This window comes from Monodelphis domestica, chromosome 1 (assembly GCF_027887165.1).
Source record: "Monodelphis domestica isolate mMonDom1 chromosome 1, mMonDom1.pri, whole genome shotgun sequence".
NCBI classification, from domain to species: Eukaryota; Metazoa; Chordata; class Mammalia; order Didelphimorphia; family Didelphidae; genus Monodelphis; species Monodelphis domestica.
The window spans coordinates 212,990,971-213,013,857 of NC_077227.1; the positions used below are offsets into that span (position 1 = coordinate 212,990,971).

General features: G+C 35.4%; 1 protein-coding gene across 3 annotated transcripts in view; it reads right to left on the minus strand.

Moving 5' to 3' along the window:
* NUBPL (NUBP iron-sulfur cluster assembly factor, mitochondrial) overlaps nucleotides 1–22,887 on the minus strand; it is a 365,055-nt gene that overhangs the window by 10,199 nt on the left and 331,969 nt on the right. Inside the window, exon 10 of one of the 3 annotated variants that reach the window (XM_056810405.1) lies at nucleotides 9,189–9,229. The exons of 1 other annotated variant lie outside the window; for it this stretch is intronic. In XM_056810405.1, coding sequence (XP_056666383.1) covers nucleotides 9,204–9,229 — 26 coding nt within the window. In that variant the 3' untranslated portion in view covers nucleotides 9,189–9,203. Of the gene's footprint in view, nucleotides 1–9,188; nucleotides 9,230–12,412; nucleotides 12,562–22,887 lie in introns of those variants that run through there. One more of the 3 variants, XM_056810404.1, reaches the window with a different exon arrangement.

A 22,887-nucleotide genomic window follows, 5' to 3' on the forward strand; every position in this document is an offset into this window, starting at 1 on the left:
AGGTGGATCTAATGACCTCTAAGGACCTTTTAATGCTGACATTTTATGATCCTATTGTGACTCTCTTAGTAATGAAAAATGAAGTTTTTTTTAACAAGTATCTCCCTTTTCACTCATTCTAACAAACAGGAACTCATCCAAGTAAGGCCCCAAATCTGAGAGCATGGGAGAATATGTACGGATATGGACAGAAATCAATGTTGACTAACCAGGGCACTTGGAGTTACCCGGGTAACTCTGAATCTATACCAAGGTTATTAAATCTATTAAACAGAATCAACTAAATTATCAACACATATTTATTAAGGATATACTATGTGCTCAGCCCTGAGTTAGACAATGTAGGTTATTGCACCCTAGGTTATTACATTTTTAAGCCGCTATAACTTATATTATGTGGTCCTGTATCTAGGCAGTCAAAGGACCGACCATTCTACCTCTTGGTTTGCAGAAGTTTGCCAGAAGGCTCCTTCATCCCCTCAAAAAAATCTTGGGCAAGTTATTAAGACTCCTTAAAGAGAATTCAGCGGAAGTCATTCAAACACTTAATAAGTTCAAATATTTTTACAAACAACTTATCCTTATAATATATTCTGAAAAAAGACTTTGGCCCAAGCCATAAATAAAAATAATACATGCAAACTTGGGAATACTAACTCCAAATGGATGGCTTTTTCAGACCTGGGAACACTAACCCTATTGGGAGGAATTATAGAAATGCAAATCTCCATGTATGAAAATGAATTATTTTACTCACCTACACAATCCTATAATGATCTCTCTATAACTGATAGATTCTAGAGCTTGACTATTTCACTTAGATACATGGTAACCAATCAGCTATAAATGAAAAAGGTCATGGGTGAAAAAAATCTTGCTACTGGAATTGTTTAACTTGTTTATCAAGTGGTGGGGGTTCAATTTTTGTCAGAATGTTCTCCTTATCTAATAAATTTCACTTACACAAGATTATATCTAAGTATAGGGAGTCTTCAAAAAGGGAAATTTCCTCCAATTTATAGCCCTAGGAGATGACTTATTATACTCTTTGTCATACAAATTTTTTTTAGTAAATTGCAGGAATAAATAGGAAGAAATTGGGCACCTATTACCTATCTTAGGTAATGGCTGGAAAAACCTGTGGTGTGCAAATATTACAGAATATTCCTGTGTTGTATATTAATTTAACACGATTAACAACAAAAATGCCCTGTTTGTCCATCTCTCTTCTAAACTTCCTTCTGTTCTCTTCTTTGTATTTTTTAAATTACATTTATACTTTTTCCTTCTTCTTCCTTTTTTAATCACTATCATCACCCATCCAGTTTTCCCAATACAAATCTTCCCCCACCCCTCAAATTCAAGGCTCTCTCTTGTAGAAAAATTTATATCAAGCAAAACAGATTCAGTGAATGACTGTGTCTGAAAATTTTTACAAAATCCTGCAAATCTAGTCCTATCTGCAAAGAGGTAGAAAACACATTTCCCCATTAGTTTTCTGAAATCCTAACTGGTCATTGCACTGATCAGAGTTCTTGTCTTTTAAAGTTGTTTTGGTCCCTTAAATTTAATGTTTTACATTATTGAAGTCATTATATAAATTCTTTTCCTACTTCTCATTTCACTGTGTATCAATTCATACAAGTTTTCCCATTTATTACTGAATCTGTTCCTTTCCTTATTTTTTTATAAGCACAACAACATTCCATTATCTTCACAAATCATAATTTGTTCAAGTCATTTCCTTTTTGATGGGTACTCATTTTGCTTCTAGTTCTTTATAACAGAATTGCTACTATAAAAATCTTTGAGCATATGATTCCTTTTCCCTTTTCTTTGATCTCTTTGGGGGTATAGACCCAGTAGTACATACTATCACTAGTTCAAAGAGTATTCAGAGTAGTGAATTTTGAAATATATAGTTCCAAATTACTTTCCAGAATGATTGGATCAATTCAGAGTTTCATCAATGAGTTAGTGTGCCTGTTCTCTTACAGCCCCTCTAACAACAGTCATCTTCTGTTTTTGTCATCTTTACTAATCTAATAGGTCTTAGGTGAAACCTTAGAGGTGTTTTAATTACTGTTCTATTTTTAGTGATTTGGAGTGTTTTTTTCATATTGTTGTTGCAATTTGCATTTCTTCATGAAGATAGATAGATAGATAGATAGATGGATAGATAGACAGACAGACAGACAGACAGATAGATAGAATCAGACATTTATATAAATTTTCCAAGTGTTTTTTTAGCTATTAAACTTTTATCAGAGAAATCTACAACTACTTGCCTAGTTAGGTACTTGCCTTCTATATTCTAACTATAATGATTTTATTTGTGCAAAAGTTTTTCAATTTCATAATCAAAACTGATGATTCCATCTTTTTATGACTGTTATCCCTTGATTAGTCAAGAACTATCTATACTCATATTTATGTCAGGTACATCTTTCCTTCCTCATCTAATTTGTTTATCATCTGATTTTCACATTTATGTTATATATTCATTTGGAACTTAGTATGAAAACTTAGTACATAGTATGAAATGTTAATCTAAATCTAATTTCTGTCAGACTTATTTTGAATTTTCCCAGCTACTTTTGTCAGTTAAGGAGTCCTTACCTCAGTAGTTGTGTCCTTGGGTCTACTGAACACTATGCTACTAAATTCAATTGCTTTTGGAACTTGTTTACTTATTCAGTGCCACTGATCCAACTTTTATATTTTTTTAAGATTAGTACCAAATAGTTTTAAAAAACCAAACCCTTATCGTCTGTCTTGGAATCAACATTAACTACTGGTTCCCAGGCAGGAGAAGGGTAAGGGCTAAGCAATTAGAATTAAGTGACTTATCCAGGATTTCATTGTGAGGAAATGTCTGAGGTCATATTTGAACCCAGGACCTCCTATCTCCAGGCCTGGCGCTCTATCCAATGGGCCACTTAATTGCCCCAGTAACAGTTTTGATGACTGCTACTTTAAAGTATATTTTGAGATCTGGTACTGCCAAGTCTCTTAATATTCCTATTTCAACTTTCATAATTTCCCTTAGATTTTCATCTTTTGTTTTTTCAGAGGAATTTTATTATTATTGTGTATAGTCCTATAAAATATCCTTTTAGAAATTTGATTGGCATGACATTTAATCTAGATTATAATTTAGGTAGCACTGTAATTTTTGTTATATTTTCAGTCAATGATGAGCAATTAATTCTTCTCTAATTACTTGTGTTACTTTATTTCTGTAAAAACTGCTTTGTAATTTATTAAAAAATCTTGTGTGTATTAATTCCTTTATAACTATTTAAGGGCTCTTTTTATTTCTGCAAAGAATGTTTTGTAATTGAAATCATAACTCTTGTACATATCTTGATAGGTAGACTCCCAGATGTTTTATAAATTCTACATTTATTTTGAATGGAGGTTTTTTAATCTCCTGCCAAGTTTTGTTGATAATCTTAAAAAAGGCCAATGATTTTTGTGCATTTATTCTGTATTCCATTTTGCTGAAGTTGTTATTTTTTACTACTAATTTTAGTTGATTCTATAGAATTAAGTAAACCATCATCTTAGCTGCAAAAATATAGATTCTTTTATTTTTTCTTTGTTTATGTTTATTCCCTCAATTTTTTTCTTGTCATTAATATAGTTATATTTTAAAAAAGTAGTGGTGACAGAGTATGTTTAACCCCTGATCTGCCTGGAAATTGCTGCATTACAAACAAGGATAGCTCTTATAACATATATTATACTAATAAAGTTTTATTTATTTATTATATTATTTATATAATAAGTATTATATAAATATATATCATTTATATGTTATTAATTTATTCTTAAACTTTCTAGTATTTGTAACATGAAAGAATATTATATTTTGTAAAAAAATATAACTATTAAAATAATCATGAGATTTTTGGTGTTTTTGTTATTAAATTGATCTGCTATATTTATAGTTGAACCAATCCTACATTTATAATAAAAATTAACAATAGAAATTATGGTCATCGTATATTATTTCTTTAACATGTTGCTGTAAGTTCTGCTAATATTTTATCTAATATTTTTAAAATTTTATTTATTTATTTAGAATATTTTTCCATGGTTATATGATTCATATTCTTTTCTACCCTTTTCCCCTCCCCTTCTCCCAGAGCTGACAAGCAATTCCACTGGGTTATACATGTATCTTTGTTCAAAATCTATTTCCATATTATCAATATTTGCAGTAGAATGATCATTTAACACCAAAATTCCAATCATATCTCCATCAAACCATGTAATTAATCATATGTTTTTCTTCTGTTTTTCTGTTTCCACAGTTCTTTCTCTGGATATGGATAGTGTTCTGTCTCATAAGTCCCTCAGGATTGTCATGGATCATTGCATTGTTGCCAGTATAAAAGCCCATTATATTCGATTGTACCACAGTGTATCAGTCTCTGTGTACAATGTTCTCTTGGTTCTGTTCCTTTCACTCTGCATCAATTCCTGGAGGTCGTTCCAGTTCACATGGAATTCCTCCAGTTCATTATTCCTTTCAGCACAATAGTATTCCATCACCATCAGATACCACAATCTGATCAGCCATTCCATTCTCCAATCTTTTGCCACCACAAAGAGTGTGGCTATAAATATTTTTGTACAAGTCTTTTCCCTTATAATCTCTTTGGAGTGTAAATGCAGCAGTGGTATGGCTGGGTCAAAAAGTAGGCATTCTTTTAAAGTCCTTTGGACATAGTTCCAAATTGCCTTCCAGAATGATTGGACCAATTCACAACTCTACAAGCAGTGCATTAGTGTACCAATTCTGCCACATCCTCTCCAAAATGTATCATTTTCCTTTGCTGCCATATTGGCTAGTCTGCTAAGTGTGAGGTGGTAACTCAGTGTTGTTTTAATTTGCAATTCTCTAATCAGAAGGGATTTAGAACACTTTTTCATGTGATTATTTATAGTTTTGATTTCTTCATCTGAGAACTGCCTATTCATGTCCCTTGACCATTTGATGATTGGGGAATGTCTTGATTTTTTGTAAATTGAACTTAATTCCTTATATATTTGAGAAGTTAAACCTTTGTCAGAGAGTTTTGATATAAATTCTTTTTCACAATTTGTTGCTTTCTTTCTAATTTTGGTTGCATTGGTTTTGTTTGTACAAATCCTTTTTAATTTGATATCATTAAAATCATTCATTTTACATTTTGTAATGTTCTATATCTCTTGCTTGGTCTTAAATTCCTTTACCACAGATCTGATAGTTATACTATTCTATGTTCACTTAATTTATTTATGATTTGATTCTTTATATCTAAGTCATTTACCCATTTTGAATTTATATTGATATAGGGTGTGAGATATCCGCGCTCTTTGTGGTGGCCAAAAATTGGAAAACGAGGGGATGCCCATCAATTGGGGAATGGCTGAACAAATTGTGGTATATGTTGGTGATGGAATATTATTGTGCAAAAAGGAATAATAAAGTGGAGGAATTCCATGGAGACTGGAACGACCTCCAGGAAGTGATGCAGAGCGAGAGGAGCAGAACCAGGAGAACATTGTACACAGAGACAAACACACTGTGGTATAATCGAACGTAATGGACTTCTCCATTAGTGGCGGTGTAATGTCCCTGAACAATCTGCAGGGATCTAGGAGAAAAAACACTATCCATAAGCAGAGGACAAACTGAGGGAGTAGAAACACCGAGGAAAAGCAACTGCCTGACTACAATGGCTGAGGGGACATGACAGAGGAGAGATTCTAAACGAACACTCTAATGCAAATACTAACAACATGGCAATGGGTTCGAATCAAGAACACATGTGATACCCAGTGGAATCACGCGTCGGCTACAGGGGGTGGGAGGGAGGAAAAGAAAATGATCTTTGTCTTTAATGAATAATGCATGGAAATGATCAAATAAAATACTATAAAATTTAAAAAATAACAAAATAAAAAAAAGAAACATTGACATATAGATTCTTTATCTCAGTCATCTCTTCTTGGTTTATGTATCTGAATCAGATTTGTGTCAAAGAAGAAATTTGGTTGGATGCTATATTTCCTTATTTTTAAAATAATTTATATAAAATTAGAGCCAACTGCTCTTTAAACATTTGCTATAATTCACTTGTTAATCTATCTGGTCCAATGTTTCTTCCTTAGGGAGTCCATTTTTGGCTTATTCAATTTCTGTTTCTGAGAATGAATTATCTAAACTCTATTTCTTGTTATAATGATATGAGTATTTCAGATTTTTTTTATACAAATTTGTCCATTTCACTTGTTATCAGGATTTGACAGCATATATTTAGGTAAAATAGTTTCTAATATTTTCCTTTATTTCTTCTTCATCTATTGTGAATTACATCTTTTATTTTGTCAGTTTGGTCCTTTCTCATCAAACTATTAAGTAGTTTGTTTATTTTACTAACCTTTAAAAATTTGCTTCATTACTGATAATGCAAGATCTTGTTTTCAGATATGTATCATTTACTATATTTGTAAAAGGCCCATTTATTTCTATGCTTTTTAAAAAAACATTAACGGGCATTGTATTTTGTTAGTAGCACTTAATCTACCTATAAAATCTTATCATTTTGATAGATTTTTTTTTTAGTAAGAGGGTCTAATATATTATAGTTTTCTTAACATAGAACCATTTTACCACTCATAGTATATACCTTCAACTTGGTCATAGTGTACAGGGTTTTTAAAAAAATGTGCTGTAGTTTCTCTAATATTTTATTCAATATTCTTTTTTTAAATCAACATCCATACTTCTTCAAAGCCTATATCATTTTTTTTTGGTCCAGACCCACTGAGAAAAAAAACCCTTTCTATTTGTAGATCGGCAACTATCCTGAAAAATATGATCTCTAACTGACTGGGGCTCAGGATAACAGTATAAATATTAGAGGCCTAACTTGAGCCCATGTCTTAAAAGACTCTTAGAACAGTTGTTTTGTTTTAAAATCTATTCTGCCTTTCCATGTTTCTGAATATGTACTAATAACAGTGCTAAAATCAGAGTGGGTAGGAACTAAAAAATTAAATTCCAATCCTAAAGGGTATAAAGCAGAGATATCCTATAAGTAGTCCCACCTTAAAATATATGTGTATTTTAATAACTTGGTCCAGCCTTTTGAAGAATTGGATATAACTTCCAGTTACCACAAACAGGATGAAATGGCTTTATTATTTCTAAGTGGGAGCAGATTTACAAAAGCAGTTAGCTGAACCTACTGGCTCTCTATTGTCAGAAAGAACAGCTTAGCATTAATTATATAAAAATACAAATTTTGTACCTGGTAGACATTCTTCAGCATTTAAATGGACAACAGGAAATAATTCCATCCAACAGGTCTATTCATCTAGTTACTTGGGGGATGAATTTTATAGCTAACTCATTAGCGTGGACTCAGCAGGATATTCAACATCAGACACAGTAGTTATTTTATAGGTAGGTTGGTCAAGTGTTCTCAGAAGGTTTCAGCCCCAAACTGTCTCTTCTTGATGAAATCTCTCCGCTCTTTCAAGGCCCAACTCAGCAGGTGCCAACAAGCTACCTTCTTGTGATCTTTGCAACAAAAAGTCATCTCTTTCTCTCAATTTTTTCATAGTACTTCACCTGTACTCCTTCATTTTTAATATCACATTCTATCTTGTTTTATAGTTATTTAAATCAGATCCTCCCTAAAAAGAATTTTATTTCCCTGAAGGAAGGGGGACTATTTCATTCATGCTTTGTACTCCTATACGCAGCACAGTATTTTATACTCAATAGATAGCTAGTAAATTTTGGTTTTTCAATTGAACATAAGAAAATGCTAGTCCTCATGAGAAAACCTGGGCCATCTCTGTCTGGGAAAAGAAAAAAATCAGACACCTGAACTTTCACAATTCAGGCTCGGCTCTGACTTCTTCATGTCTAGTTCCTAAAATATATTGGCTCTTTCTCTACCCAAAACAATGAAAATCAATACATTGGGCAAAGAATTCACACATGGATTGATTACAGTTCATCACTTGCCAAAGACTTGCTTCAGAGAGCTGATATCTGAGAAAAATGGCCTTAAAGACAGGTTAGTTGTTGATTTGTCTAGGCTTTCTAAGTCCTATCCGTGTATTAAATTAGGAATGGAAGTGCAGAGACATATTTTAGACAGATTTAAAAGAATCCACAGAACTTGGTAACTAAATAGCACATGTGGTGAGTGAGTCAGAAGGGGTCAGAGATGACTTGGGCTTAGAACCTAAAAGACAAGAAGGATGATGGTACCATTAACAGAAATGGGAAGGTCAGAATTTCTTACTTTAGGGAGGAAACAAGACAATTTCAGTTTTTCAGATGCCAGCAGGAGTTTTTAATCAGTGCTCCAAATATCACTTAAATATTTAATTGCCAGATGACAAAATGCATTATTAAGTAACCTACTGATTTAATTAAATGCTAGCTGGTAGAGTGAATTCATCATTCACTCCCATAGTTAAGTATTCTCTGGACTGCCATAAGACTCAGTTGGAAACTGTCACACGGAAAACAGAAAAACATTCTTAAGGAAAATCATTTAGAAGTCCATTATTGTTTTTGAGAATTGCTAACAGGGAGTCCACCAAAATGCTTAGGTTTTTATGGGAGTCTGCAGCATCATGGGAAACACTATATAGAGGTAAAGTCTCTTCATTTGCCCAACCACCAATAGCATTCCATAAAGTACAGGAAAACAAATTAATTTAAGGAAGCCTGGCCCTATCCTCTGCCCCCAAGGGAGCAGCACTGAAATTCAAGTCAACAAATATTTATTGAGCCCTTCCCATGTGCCAGTCACTGTACGTAATTAACACAGGTACAAAAATAAAGTAAAAACAAGGGCCCTGTTCTCGAGGAGCTCTCATTCTGATAAGGGAAGAAAAATGCAAATAATGGAAAGACCTACTAAAGAGTGTGGATCAAGTAACATCTTGAAAGAAACCAGGAAAATTAGGAGTTAAGAGATAAGGAAGGAAATCATTCCAGGCCAGGGGAAACACTGCCAGCCAAATGCATGGAATTAGAAAACAGAGAGTTCTATAAGAGGAACTGCATCACCAGGTGGTTGGTGCTTTGGCTAGAGGAAAAGTCTTAAAATCAGATAAGGCTTAAGTTCAAATCTAGTCTAAGGTCCTTACTTGTCATTTAATCTCTCCCTTGGTCTTCTCGCCTATAAAATGTGGATAATAATGGGACCTGGAAAAACAAAATACTATTTATAAAGTTGCTGAATATCTTAAAATGCTATATAAATGTCAGCTAGCCTCATCAATATGGAAGGAGGAGGGTAAGTATGAGACACATAGGTTTTAATAATTTTTAGAGCATCATGAGAAACTTATCTTGAGCCTGAATAATAATCACTGGTAGACCATCACAGTAAAAGAAATCATTTTTTAAAATCTCACCTTTATGCAGTGGTTTATCATTTATCCTATACTTTACTTGGATTATCAACTTCTTCAAAATCATCATCATCATCATCATCTCTTTTTACCTGGGACCCTATGGCCTCATCTTCACCCTGGTCCTTTCCATCTTGATTCAGCTACTGTTCCATTATCCAAATTGGACCCCCCAGAGATCATGCCAGAGAGGAGCTCAGCCACCAAACTCTCCAAGTGCCATCTTGTCCCATGTCTTACCTGACTTTCTTTCCTCTTGTTTCTCTGAGAACGCTCATGAAATCAGTATCACCATGGCTTCTGAAAGGGCCAACCCTTCACTATTACAGTGACATACCTAAACTCTCTTGCCCGGTCACCACTGTCCTATATATAACCCCTTGGAGGCAGGGGTTGTCTCAATTTTGTATTTGTATCCCCAGCACTTAACACGGTACTTGGCACATGGGAAGTATTTAAAAAATAAATGTTTTTTATTGTAATTAATTTCACAGTTGAAGTCACTGAGATTCATGAGTGCCTTGACTTGTATTAGCTAAGAAGTAGAAGGGCTTGTTTTCTAAACCCAAGTCTAGTGTTCTTTCCAAGATTAGCCCTCAAAGTCCTGTAGTGATGTTTAAGGATCCAAATTACAAACTGTGAGGTTTCTCAATTCAATTTAACAGATTTTTATTAAATATACAACTACGTACAAAGTACTGTTTTTTAAAGGGGGGAGAAAAAAAAGATAAAATTCTTTAAAATGTCCCCCGCCCTCATGGAGTTTATAATCTACTGGGAGAATTCATCATGTAATTAGATTAGATACAGGCTCATTTCAATCTGTTAACAAGTATTTTTTCAACATCTATTTTGTGCCAGGCCCTGTGCTAGGGGGTAGGTATTGAGTATATAAATACAAAGAATGAAAAATTCCTATTTTCAAAACTTACATTCTGACAAGAACAAGTAAATATATAAATATAATCTGAATAAATATAAAGAAAATGTAATTAAATACAAAGTGATAAAATATAAAGTAGTTTGTGAGGATGTGCTAGTAGTGAAGGGAATCAGGAGAGATTTCATGTAGAAGCCTTTATAGTATTTGTATTGTATTTTGAAGAGAAAGAGAAAGATTATTTCTATGAGGCAGAGAGTGCACTCAGGGCTTACGTAGGGGTCAGTGAGTACAAAGACATGAAAGATTTCAGAGTTGTGAGGCTAATTTGATATCCTTACTCAATTTAATCAGTACTTACTTGGGTCACTATAATTTAATAGGTATCAGTCATTGTGTTGATAAGTTAATATTGTTAGATTACGAGTTATTTAGGTTAGGGGGTAGAGAGGTGAGTCAGGCTTGAAGATGAAAGGTTCAAACTGGCCTCCAATACTTTCTAGCTGTGTGACCCTGAACAAGTCCCTTAATTTCAGTTGCTCAGCCCATATCACACCTCTGGTCTTGGAACAAATATACTATATTGATTCCAAGATGGAAGGTAAGAGTTTAAAATAAAAAGTTAGGTAGGTTAGAATTGATCAACCCACCATGTATTGAAGCTAATAGTCATGTAATAATGATTATGTTCATTGTATTTTATTTATAAGATAGTTATACTGCATTACTTAAACATGTTATAAAGAATTATATTAGTCTTGCAGGAATTTTCTGCATTAGCAGAACCTCTCACCCCTATGATTATCCTCTCATTACCATCTACTCCCAAGGGGCCTGTGCTCCAAAACCACAATTTCCTTGGGTACCCCAGATACCATTGGCCAAACACTAGTGTTTGATGGCCTCTGGGAAGCCCCTGCTGAGAGAGTCCATAATTGTTGGCCTCTAGTGACCTCTGAACGACCTATTGACAAAGTAGTTGTGATTGATGGATATTGTCCTTAGCCAGTCACTAGGGTCACCCTCCCCTCCACCTGCTTCTGAGTAGTTTCCCTGCTTTGGAACTTGGGAGCCCTCAAGGTCTTCTTAATGTCCATAAAACCCCACAGCCCCTGAGCATCAAGGGTCCATGACCAAGAGGAAAGTTTTGGATCTAATTACTTAGGAACAACTCATCTCCCTAATAAATTGATACCCGCTTAGAGCTCTGCCTCAGTTGCTTTATATTGTAGCTCAGAAATTTTGTAGCCCATTAAGTACTGTGTATGAGTAGAAAGAAAATCTGCTTGGCAAGAAGCCAAAATAAAAGTGAGGAAGTACTTGTGATAACTATAAAAAGATAGTTTGGGGTTGGACTTTCAAAGTTTAAACAGAAGTTTTTATTTTTTTATTATTATAAAAAAAAACACAACAAATCCTTACCTTCCATCTTAGAACCAATACTATGTATTGATTTCAAGGCAGAAGACCTAGTAAGGGCTAGGCAATGGGGGTGACTTGCCCAGGGTCACACAACTAGGAATTATTTGAGGCCAGAATTGAAACTAGGACCTCCTGTCTCTAGGTCTGATTCTCAATCCACTGAGCCACCCAGGTACCCCCAAATAGAAGCTTTTATATTTTATTCCAGAAGATCAAATTTGAGAAGAGAAAGACTACTCACTACCCATTAGGAAGGGCTTCCAGAAGGAAATGGAATATGCAATAAACCTAAAAAGGAAACCAGGTTTTCTAAGACTATTTTCCCTCAAGAAATAATAATCTAAGACAATGTTTTTTAATTATCAAAATTTGACTTCAAGGAAAAAGTAATATTTATTTTCTTTGATAAAAAGTAGTTATTCTTCAAACACTATGAAAAATATGGCAAACTTCTGCAATAAAAACAAATACTGGGATTTTCCTGGGGCAGGGGGCAGGAGGAGAGGAGGAAACCTTGATTTTAGAAACATTATAATGTTTTGATCCTGGAGTGAATTAGCTGAGGCAAATGGAAGTAATAGATCAAAGCAAAAATGAGTCTAGGAGCTCTGAAAGTATGTGGGATAAGAATGGACAGAGTTGTCTTTCTTGCCTGGTCATAGAAAGCTTCAGGGCCAAGATATATCACTATAACAAGTAAAAAGTAAAATAAATAGAAACACCTTTATTTTTTAATAATAATAATAAGTATAAAGCAAAATAAAAAGTTAAAGTAAAAAGCAGGGCTAGAATATGACATTCTTGACAAAAATCAGCTGCATCTATAAGGAAAGAAAAGAGTAAAAAATGAAGTGACTAAAGCTAATGTAAAGTGTAAACAATTATTTAAAGGAACTAAATGAAAACTTTATAAAATCAAAAGGAAGATCATGTTTAAAATATAAACAATACAGTGTCATTTAAATATAGGGCAGGTAGATGTCCCGGGAAATAGAGTGCTGGGTCTGGAGTCAGGAAATCTCATCATCCTGAGTTAAAATCTGGCCTTAGACACTTACTAGTTTGTGTAACTCTAGGCAAATCACTTAACTCTTGTTTCCCTGTTTCCTCATCTGTGCAATGAGCAGGAGAAGGAAATGGCAAACCACTCCAATACATTTGCCAAGAGAATCCCAAAAGGAGTCACAAAGTATTGGACATGCCTAAAAAATGACTGAACAATGACAAATTTATCATATAAATTAAGAAATATAAATTAAAGTATAGAGTACTTTAAGGTTTGCAAAGCTCTTTATGTACTTATCATCTCATTTGATCCTCCAACAATCCTGCAAGGGTTACTTCCTTTCTCTATCCTGCCATCATCCTAATAGTACAAGTCCTCATTTCTACAGCCTGACCTATTATAACAGACTTTTAATCAGTCTTCCTATCCCACCCCACCATCCCAATCTGTCTTTTCCACTGCCAGACTAATCCTTCTTATGCACAAATCTAGCCTTATCATTCTTCTTTTAAACCTTCAATTACTTCCCATTTGCTGTTCAGTTAGGTCTCAATTTCTTAGACTGGCATTTAAAGTTCTTTAGAATCTGGCACCATTCTCCCTACCTTTCTAGTCTTATTTCGCAGTGATCTATGCTCCAGCCACACTGGCCTGCTCATCATTCCCCATAAATTTCCTAAGCTCATTCTACCACCAACCACCCTGCCCCACAATTTCCTATGCTTATAGCAATATCACCCCCTTCCCTGTGAAATCCCACTCATTATTACCAGAATCAGAGATGTTGGTCTATGAGGAAATAAGGCAGTGGTTGTTGGCAAAAGCACTTGCCTCTCTCATTCAGAGGCTAACTATAGACAGCATATTAAAAATAATAATATTACATAGCATTGAAAAATTTACAGAGTCCTTTACATAGAATATCTATCTAGTCTGAGCCTCATAACAACCTTGTGAGGCAGATGCTCTGGTTTTTGCCATTTTATATAATATGTGGATGAAGGAGTAAATAATTTGCCCAAGATCACAGGCTGGGAGAACCAGAACCCCCAGCTGATGTTTACACTGGCCCATTAAAATGCAGTAGCAGGAGTAGGGGTTAAAGAAGGAAGATTGGTCAAAGATGAGCAAGAGAAGTAGGAGGGACCTAGCAGCCACACTGTAAAGTTCTGGGTGTCTGTTTCCTTGGTTGGCTTTTCCCTTTGTGTCTGTTCTTGCTTCCCTGTATTTGTGTATCCTTGGGAAATTTTAGACTGTGCTGCATGCTGCATGAATTAACAGGTAAAGCAAAAATTCAAGGATTGTTGTGAGTTTAGTGGCAGGTTTATTACAGACACTACCTTCTTGGTTCACCTTTTATGTCACGGGATTAAAAAAATTTTTTTAATGTTATAAACCCATTTGGCAGCTTAGTGAAACCTAAAGATCTCTTTTTCAGCATAATGATTTTAAAGGTACAAATAAAACACATAGAATTACAAAGGAAACCAACTATATTGGTTGTACTTATCAAAAAAATACATACATACATACATACATACATACATACATACATACATACATATATATATATATGTAAACGCAACTGAGTTCTCAGACTCCCATTTAAGAACCCAAGATTTATCTCTGAGATGGACATGTCTGAAACCATAGGACTGGGGCACTAAAAACCTATGGCATTCTGGCAGTAATAAGAGCATGTTGTCATTGTCCCCCCCAATACTATAACCTAAAATGGTCTGATGAATGCAACATACCAGCTGGGTGAGCAGCTGCACTAATGAGAGGGGGTGGCTGCTTGATTTGTGTTGCAGTAGGAGCATCCTAGAGAGGAGATCACAGAATCCACATCAAATGACCTTATCTACACTGATGTGATTATTGCTTCCTAATCCTGTCATTGTTCTTCACCCATATTCTAGGGGAACAGGAACTGGCCTTTCTAAGATGTTATCCCCAGGCCTCTAGCAAGGTGGATGGTAGGGAACTGAGCCATGGATCAGGCAGTTATTCAGACAAGAGAATGCCTTTCCAGGGAGCTAACAAGGCTTCTTGCCTTTTGGGGGTGTCTCTATTGCAAATGAGTTCTAGCTCTTGTCAAGCTGGCTCTAGGGCAGAGCACGTTTGTCCATAATAGGACATATAATTGTGTTCTGCCAAAGAGAAGTCATCTAATGTTGAGAGGCAGCAATGCTTAAGGAAGTATTTGAATGCAAAAGGCTTAAAAGCAGGATGGATGGATGATGCTTAGGAAGCTGATACACAAATTGTGTGATGTTATAGTTGGATGAATGTTTAGAAGACAGAAAGAGGAGGGAGGATTAGTGTCCAAAATCTAAACAGAGTGACTAGAGCAGAAGCGCCTCAACCCATATAGTTAGGATATAGTTAGGATAGATTGCTAAGAACTGGCACCTCACCTGAGTTTGGGGGGGGGGTATCCTTGATCATCTAGCCTAGTGGCACAAGCCCAAATATAAGCCTTAGGGAAGGCGGAAAACTTATTTCCTTATTTATTTACCCCAGTGGATATTATTTTGTACGATTGGGTAAATAAAGGGTATTCAGAGACCTTAATCTCCTAGAGCAGTGATGGCAAACCTTTTAGAGACCAAGTGCCCACATTGTAACTCTCATGCTGCATGTGAGCCCCCCAACTTACCTCAGACAGGGGAGGGAGGAAACGCTCCCATTGGACTGGTTGGGTTGGGTAAAGTGAGGAATGTCCTCAGGTGTGGGGGAGAGGGAGAAGGGAGCAGTCTCCTACGGCATACCTGCCATAGGTTCACCAACATGGTCCTAGAGAATAGCCATACTAAACCCTGTGCATATGGGAAAAGAGCCTCAATTACTAAGCTTGTTACTATAAGCATCAATGTCCTTTTCTCCCATAACTAATCAGCTGGCATGCCTTAGTAATTCTATTCCTACAACATCTCTTTCATCTCTTTACTCCTCTCTATTCACATGGCCACAGCCCTGGGCAAAACTCTCATCACCTTTTGCTTGGACTACAATAATAGCTTCCTAATTGTTCTCCTGCATCCAGACTTTTCTTTCCAATACATCTTTGATGCAGTTGCCAAAATTATCTTACTAAAGCACGTCTGACCTTGTCATCTTGATGCTACTGCCTCTGGGATAAAAATGCAATCTTTTCATTCTGCCTAGCATTTAAAACCCTCTATGATCTCAATGGTCAGTCAATAAACATTTACTGTGAACTTATTACATGTCAGACACTGTGCTAAATAAGTGCTGACAATAAAAAAAAGAGGAAAAAGATAGTCCTTGCCCTCAAAGAGCTCACAATCTAAAGAGGGTGACAATAAGTCAACACACACACACACACACACACATACACACACACACACACACACACACAAGCTATATCCAGAATAAAAAGAAAATAATTTACAGAGGGAAATTAAGCATTAAAGCATTAAAATTAAGAGAAGTAGGAAAGGTTTTCCATAGAAGAAGGGATTTTATTTGGAACTTAAAGTAAGGGAAGCTGAGAGGCACAAATGAGGAGGGAGAATATTTTAGTCATGGGAGAAAACCTGAAAAAATGTGCAGAATTCAGAGATGAAGTGTCTTGTTCAGGGAAAACCAAGGAGACCAGGGTCATTGGACCAAAGAATATATATGGCAGGGCATAAGGTGTAAGAAGGCTGGAAGGACAGGAGGGTACTAATTTTTGAAGAGCTTCAAATGTCAAACAAAATGTTGCATTTGATCCTAGAGGCAATAGATACCATTAAGGTTTATCAGATGGGGAGGGGGTTACAGCCAGATTTGTGCTTTAGGAAAATTACTTTAGTGGCTGATTAGAAGATGGACTGGCATGGGGAGAGACTTGAGACAGTATGACCCACCAGCAGGCTACTGCAATAACACAGCCATTAATTGATGAGGGTCAGCACTAGTGGTAGCAGTGTCAGAACAGAGGAGGCATATTTGAGAGATGGTTCCAAGGTGAAATGAACAGTTCTTGACAACAGATTTAAAATGGGACAGGAGGATGCGGATTGGATGAGAAATAGTGAGTAGTCAAGGAAGGCCACTAGGTTATGAGCCTGGGAGACTGGGAGGATAGTGTTGCCCTCAACAGTAATAGGGAAATTAGGAGCTGAATGTTCAAACATTTTGCTTAATTATAGATATGCTTGATATTTTCCCTGATGAACATAAGCTCCCTGAGAGGAAGGATAATATGTTTTTGTCTTTGTATTCGCAGTATCTTGCATAGTCTGGCACTGTTTAATAAATGTATATTGATATGACTTGATTTACTAGTCATAAAGCTGGTCCATTAATACATATAAATTATACAATTGCTATATAGAGTGCTAGGAAGGGAAAGGATGAGCAAATTGGACTGTATTTGGGAAATTGCACCAAAGTGTTAATGAGCCCAAGTTTTTCTATGAAATAAAGTCTTAGATATTTAACATCAATATTCTTCTGACAGTGCTACATGGTCACAAGTCAAGGAACATCATAGTCTCTGAAGAATTATAGCTGAGGATATACCAAAAGGTCAATGAAAACAGACATCACAAGTGTGACTAGAGTTCAATATATTAACAATGAAAAACTTCTCAAGGGCTGTAAAGGATGTTATCAGGGAGGTTTATGACTTGTAGGTGATTTATGTAATAAGTGAGGGATAGCCAGTGGACAGCCCACCTACTCCACTGGCATCTGCACCATGTCAAGAGACCCAGGATGTTGGGGGCACCCCTTGACAAGGATTTGTAGCTATTTAGGATATAAAAGCATGGATGGGCTGCTTAACAAAGGAATTTACCACACTGACAAACACACATACCCATCTAAGGACTGAAGTAAGTTCTGTCTAATACTAAAGAAACTTGTACTTTGTCCACTTCTGAGGTCTGCTTACACAAAGTAGCAAAGAAGTGGGCAATGATGACTATTTCACAAGGTTCCAGCTTCATGGAATCATATATTTAGGCTAGAAAAGGCCTTAGAGGTCATCTATTCCAACTCTATTTTTTAAATAAAGAAATAGAGACCTATAGAGATTAATGACTTGTCCAGTGCTATGGACAGTGACAAATCTAGGCTTTAAGACCAGATAAGATGATTCCAAATCCAGGTCTCTTTCCACAAACAACACATTTTGAACTGTTTCCTATTCCCTCAATCATGCCTCTTTGAGATCATGGAACCTTGGTTCCATGAATGAGTATCTTTAAGATTTGATTCAAATGTCATCTCCTCTATGAAGTCTTCCCTAAAACTGCCAGTTGGTAAAGTGGACAGAACATCAGAAAAACCTGAATTCAAATCCATTCTCAGATATTTACTAGTAGCATGACCTTGGGCAAGCCACTGTTTGCCTCAATTTCCCCATAAGTAAAATGGAGGTAATAATAGCACCTGTCTCCTAGGGTTGTGAGGATTAAATGGCATAATTGTAAAATGCTTAGCAGAGTTTTTGGCACATAGAATGCACCATATAAATATGAGCTATTTTAGCTGTTATTAATGCTACTAATTGAGTAATTAATAATTAATTATCTTTCCCTCTACAGACCTTAATTTGTACTTTTCTTACATCCTCATTTGGTTCCATTTCCATTACTCTTATTCCAGCATCTTTTGTATCCTCTGTTAGTCTGTGCACTCTGCAAGACTGAGGGTATTTATCTTAATATCTCTCCAAATGCCTACTGGTCTATACATAGGCAGGTATTTAATGCTGAACTAATTTGTACAAGTTAGCAGTCTTGCTTTGGTTCAATATTCTTCTTTTCATATAAACTTCAAATGATCCTAAAGCTATATCTGTAAGAACTAGAGAAATGAGCATTATTATTATATTCACCTCAAGACTACATGAAGCCAGAGAAATAGCTAGAATCATCTTTTTGGCTGTTGCTGTTAGAATTAGCATTAAATAGTATGCATACCTATTTTAGTAGGTTTTCTTCCTATCTTTTAGCATATCAAAGAGTATAATTTCAAAACAATGGGCATTTTTTTAGTGAGTTAATATAATATTTGTAAAACACTTGGCACATGGCAGGTACTTTATATGTTTGTTTCTTCACTTCTTCCTGTTGACATATCCTCTTTAAAGTGTAGGTATAATAAGCACATGAAAAAGGGTTCTAAATCTCTTGTAGTCAGAGAAATGCAAATCAAAACAACTCTGAGGTATCACCTCACACCTAGCAGATTGGCTAACATGACAGCAACAGAAAGTAATGAATGCTGGAGGGGATGTGGCAAAGTCGGGACATTAATTCATTGCTGGTGGAGTTGTGAATTGATCCAACCATTCTGGAGGGCAATTTGGAAGTATGTCCAAAGGGCGACAAAAGACTGTCTGCCCTTTGACCTAGCCATAGCACTGCTGGGTTTGTACCCCAAAGAGATAATAAGGAAAAAGACTTGTACAAGAATATTCATAGCTGTGCTCTTTGTGGTTGCAAAAAATTGGAAAATGAGGGGATGCCCATCAATTGGGGAATGGCTGAACAAATTGTGGTATATGTTGGTGATGGAATACTACTGTGCTCAAAGGAATAATAAAGTGGAGAAGTTCCATGGAGACTGGAACAACCTCCAGGAAGTGATGCAGAGTGAGAGGAGCAGAACCAGGAGAACATTGTACACAGAGACTGATACACTGTGGTACAATAGAAGGTAATGGACTTCTCTACTAACAGCAATGCAGTGATCCAGGACAATCCTGAGGGGCTTATGAGAAAGAAAACTATCCACATCCAGAGAAAGAACTGTGGGAATAGAAATACAGAAGAAAAACAACTGCTCCATCATAAGGGTAGATGGGGATATGATTGGGAATATAGACTCTAAATGATAACACAAGTGCAAATATTAATGATATAGAAATGGGTCTTGATCAATGACACATGTAAAACCCAGAGGAATTGCATGTTGGCTACAGGAGGTGGTTGGGGGGAGGGGAGAGAAAGAACATGAATCTTGTAACCATGGAAAAATATTCTAAACTAATTAAATAAAACTTAAAAAAAAAAGAGTGTAGGTTTATAAGATTAACATAAAATTCCCCAGCCACTGTAATTACATGGAAACACTGTCCTGAGCAACTTATAAAAAAATTTGTCAGAACTTTATTTGACTTTGACATATCTCAACTTGAGCTGCTATTAATATGTTAATTTCTCCTTATACAAATGATGGATAAAATTATTACTCTTAAGATTAATGATGGCAACAACAGCAACAACAAACAGAAAATGAAAATACAATTCCCATTCAGAGAAATATCTTTTCTAGATGCAAGGATTTTTTATTAAGTAAGGTTCATTGTAATGCTTTCGCTTTGATGTTGAGTTGAAGGGCATAGTCACGTATAACCTAAGTTTACATACTAAAAATTTAATAGTTTTTTCTTTATAACTTTTGAAAAAAGATTTTGCGCCTATACTCTAAAGTACCAGAGACACTTTTCAAGGCCATTCTCAGGATTCCCAAGTTGAACAAACTGCCCAATCAAAGATGACAATCTCCTTTCAAGGAAGATGAGGGTTTAAAAATATATATAACTGGAAAATATTTAACACGATAAATAAAAATACAGTTAAACATAGGTAATATTACATTTTAAAACGAAGTCAATGTGTGGCCCATAGGGATACTTATTTATGGCCTAATGGCCCTTGTTCTACTTGAGTTTGACACCATTGACAGGTTAGGAGAACCAGGCTACCAAAGATTTCCACTCCAGATAATAGATGCCTACATCTAAGGTCAAAGCGGGTCATGAATGTGTACCCAGTTGAGATGCCATAAATGAAATCATGAGGGCAGATGACACTGTCCACTAAATCAGTGCTTTTATTTATTTAAAAAAAATTATTTTTAAACACTTATCTTCTGTCTTGGAACCAATATTGTGTATTGGTTCCAAGGCAGAAGAGTGGTAAGGGCTAGGCAATGGGGGTTAAGTGACTTGCCCAGGGTCTCACAACTAGTAAGTGTCTGAGGTCACATTTGAACCCAGAACCTCCCATCTCTAGACCTGGCTCTCAATCCATTGAGCTACCCAGCTGCCCTTTAAATCGATTCTTTTAAATATTAAAAGTATCTATGGAAAGTGGAACCTTATTGATAAAGAGTGACATTAGAAAGTCTTTTCCCTATATAATTATTCAGGAGAAGTCCAGTGACAAATCACATTGCTATAACCTTCAACAGATACTGTTCCAGCTTTTAGCATGGACAAGGATGATGGTGGGCCAAATCCTATACACTTGGGAAAGCATGTTCCTCAACTAGAAAGACCTCGGGGGCGGGGGATGGTAGGGGGGAGCTAAACAGCTTTCTCATTCTTTGGACTAGCCAGGTATAATTTATATCCTTTAATAAACTGTCAAATTGTGAGTTTATATCAGGCATAGCTTAAGACTTTTAATGACAAAAAGTGACACCATATAACTTCATTTTCTGCTAAGTGTTGGAGAATGGGCAGTGGAAAGGGAGCCCTGATCACCAATCTCATCCTCAGAATTAGCTCCATGAATATAGGGAAAGCATTTTTCATAGGACTAGAAATATATTTGGCACCCTCATATGAAATACACAAAGAAGATAAACCCAGGAGTAGCGGCATAAATGATACACAAATGAGTCCTCTAAAAATGGCAAACTTAAAATTACTTCTTTTGTTTGTAAATTGTAAAATGCTTCTTTTGTTTAGTTTTTGCTTTGTTTTAAGCCAATATAGGCTTTGGCAGACACCATTAAAGATGACATAGTGGTTGGTATACAGCTGAATTTTTCTTAGTTACAGGCTAACATCAAATACACAGACTTTATCCTGTACCATTGCTAATAAGCTAATAGTGCCCTTCTAATTATGTATTTACTTTTCTTCACAACTAGGTGTCATTCTCTTATGTTAGCATGTAGATTTAGGTAATTGAACTTCTTAGGTTAGTTAAATGAAAAACATTTATAGTGTATAATTACTGGATATAATTATAGCAATATATCAAAATATTTCATTAGTATTCACCTAGGTATTGAGGCAAATGCACCACAACAATAATGTTTAACTCCAACCATTGCAAACTCAATTACAGTAGGTAATATTTTGCAATTCTTTGATCTCTCAGGGATCTTAACCATACAATTTTTTTAAAGTACTAATGGTTAATAATTCAAAAGCACTCTCTCTTTATCTCTTTAATCTGCTACCCAGAATTTCCCTCTGCCTAGGTATTCGTTCATAATTAGACCAATTTCTAAATTGGTTTTTTAAAAAAACTGAATTAAGTTGCTAGTGGAATTTGGCATGTAACATTTTATATAAAATCATCATTTTAATACATCTGATGCACTAACCAGTAGTTCCTCTAAAACTAACTCATTTTCAAATTCGAAGCTAACTATGTATAACATTAAGTTCAGGTATCTTTCCTATATAAAAATGAGAGTAAAATAGCAAAATCACAGAAGGCAGTAAATTGTACTTCCTGAACCAAGGAGATCCATAAATGTAATTATATTTGTATAAATGTCTTTAGATATATACCAAGATCTAAAATTTGAATGGAATCTTACTGGATAGCCTTCTATATAATGAATAAGTGTTTTCACATATACCTATTTACATTGATCAATATGACCCTGACTGGCAAATTGCTGATTGCCACCTGAATATATAATCTTCCCAATCATAGTCTGTAACAGCTCATAAAACTCTTATATCAAACTAAAACTAATTATTACCTTCCATTTATATGCATGTATCTGGTATACACTTAATGATTTGCATGTTGTCTCCCCTATTTACATTAGTGAGCTCCTTGAAAACAGGAATCGTAGTTTTGCCTTTCCTCAGAGCTTAGTATAGTGTCTGCAATATATTGCAATATATTAAGTGCTTGTTTGTCAACTGTATAAACTCTTAGGGAAGTTATCATCTTAATTGACAGAAAATTTCCTAACTAAAGGAGGCAGTGATAGGCAAGAAATAGCACTAAATTTAGAATCGGAGAATCTGGGATCAAATCCCAACTTTCATTTACAACGTGTGTGACATTGACAAGCCACTTAACTTGTGACTCTTGAGCCTCAGGTTCTTCATCTTTAAAATATGAGGGTTTTACTGATG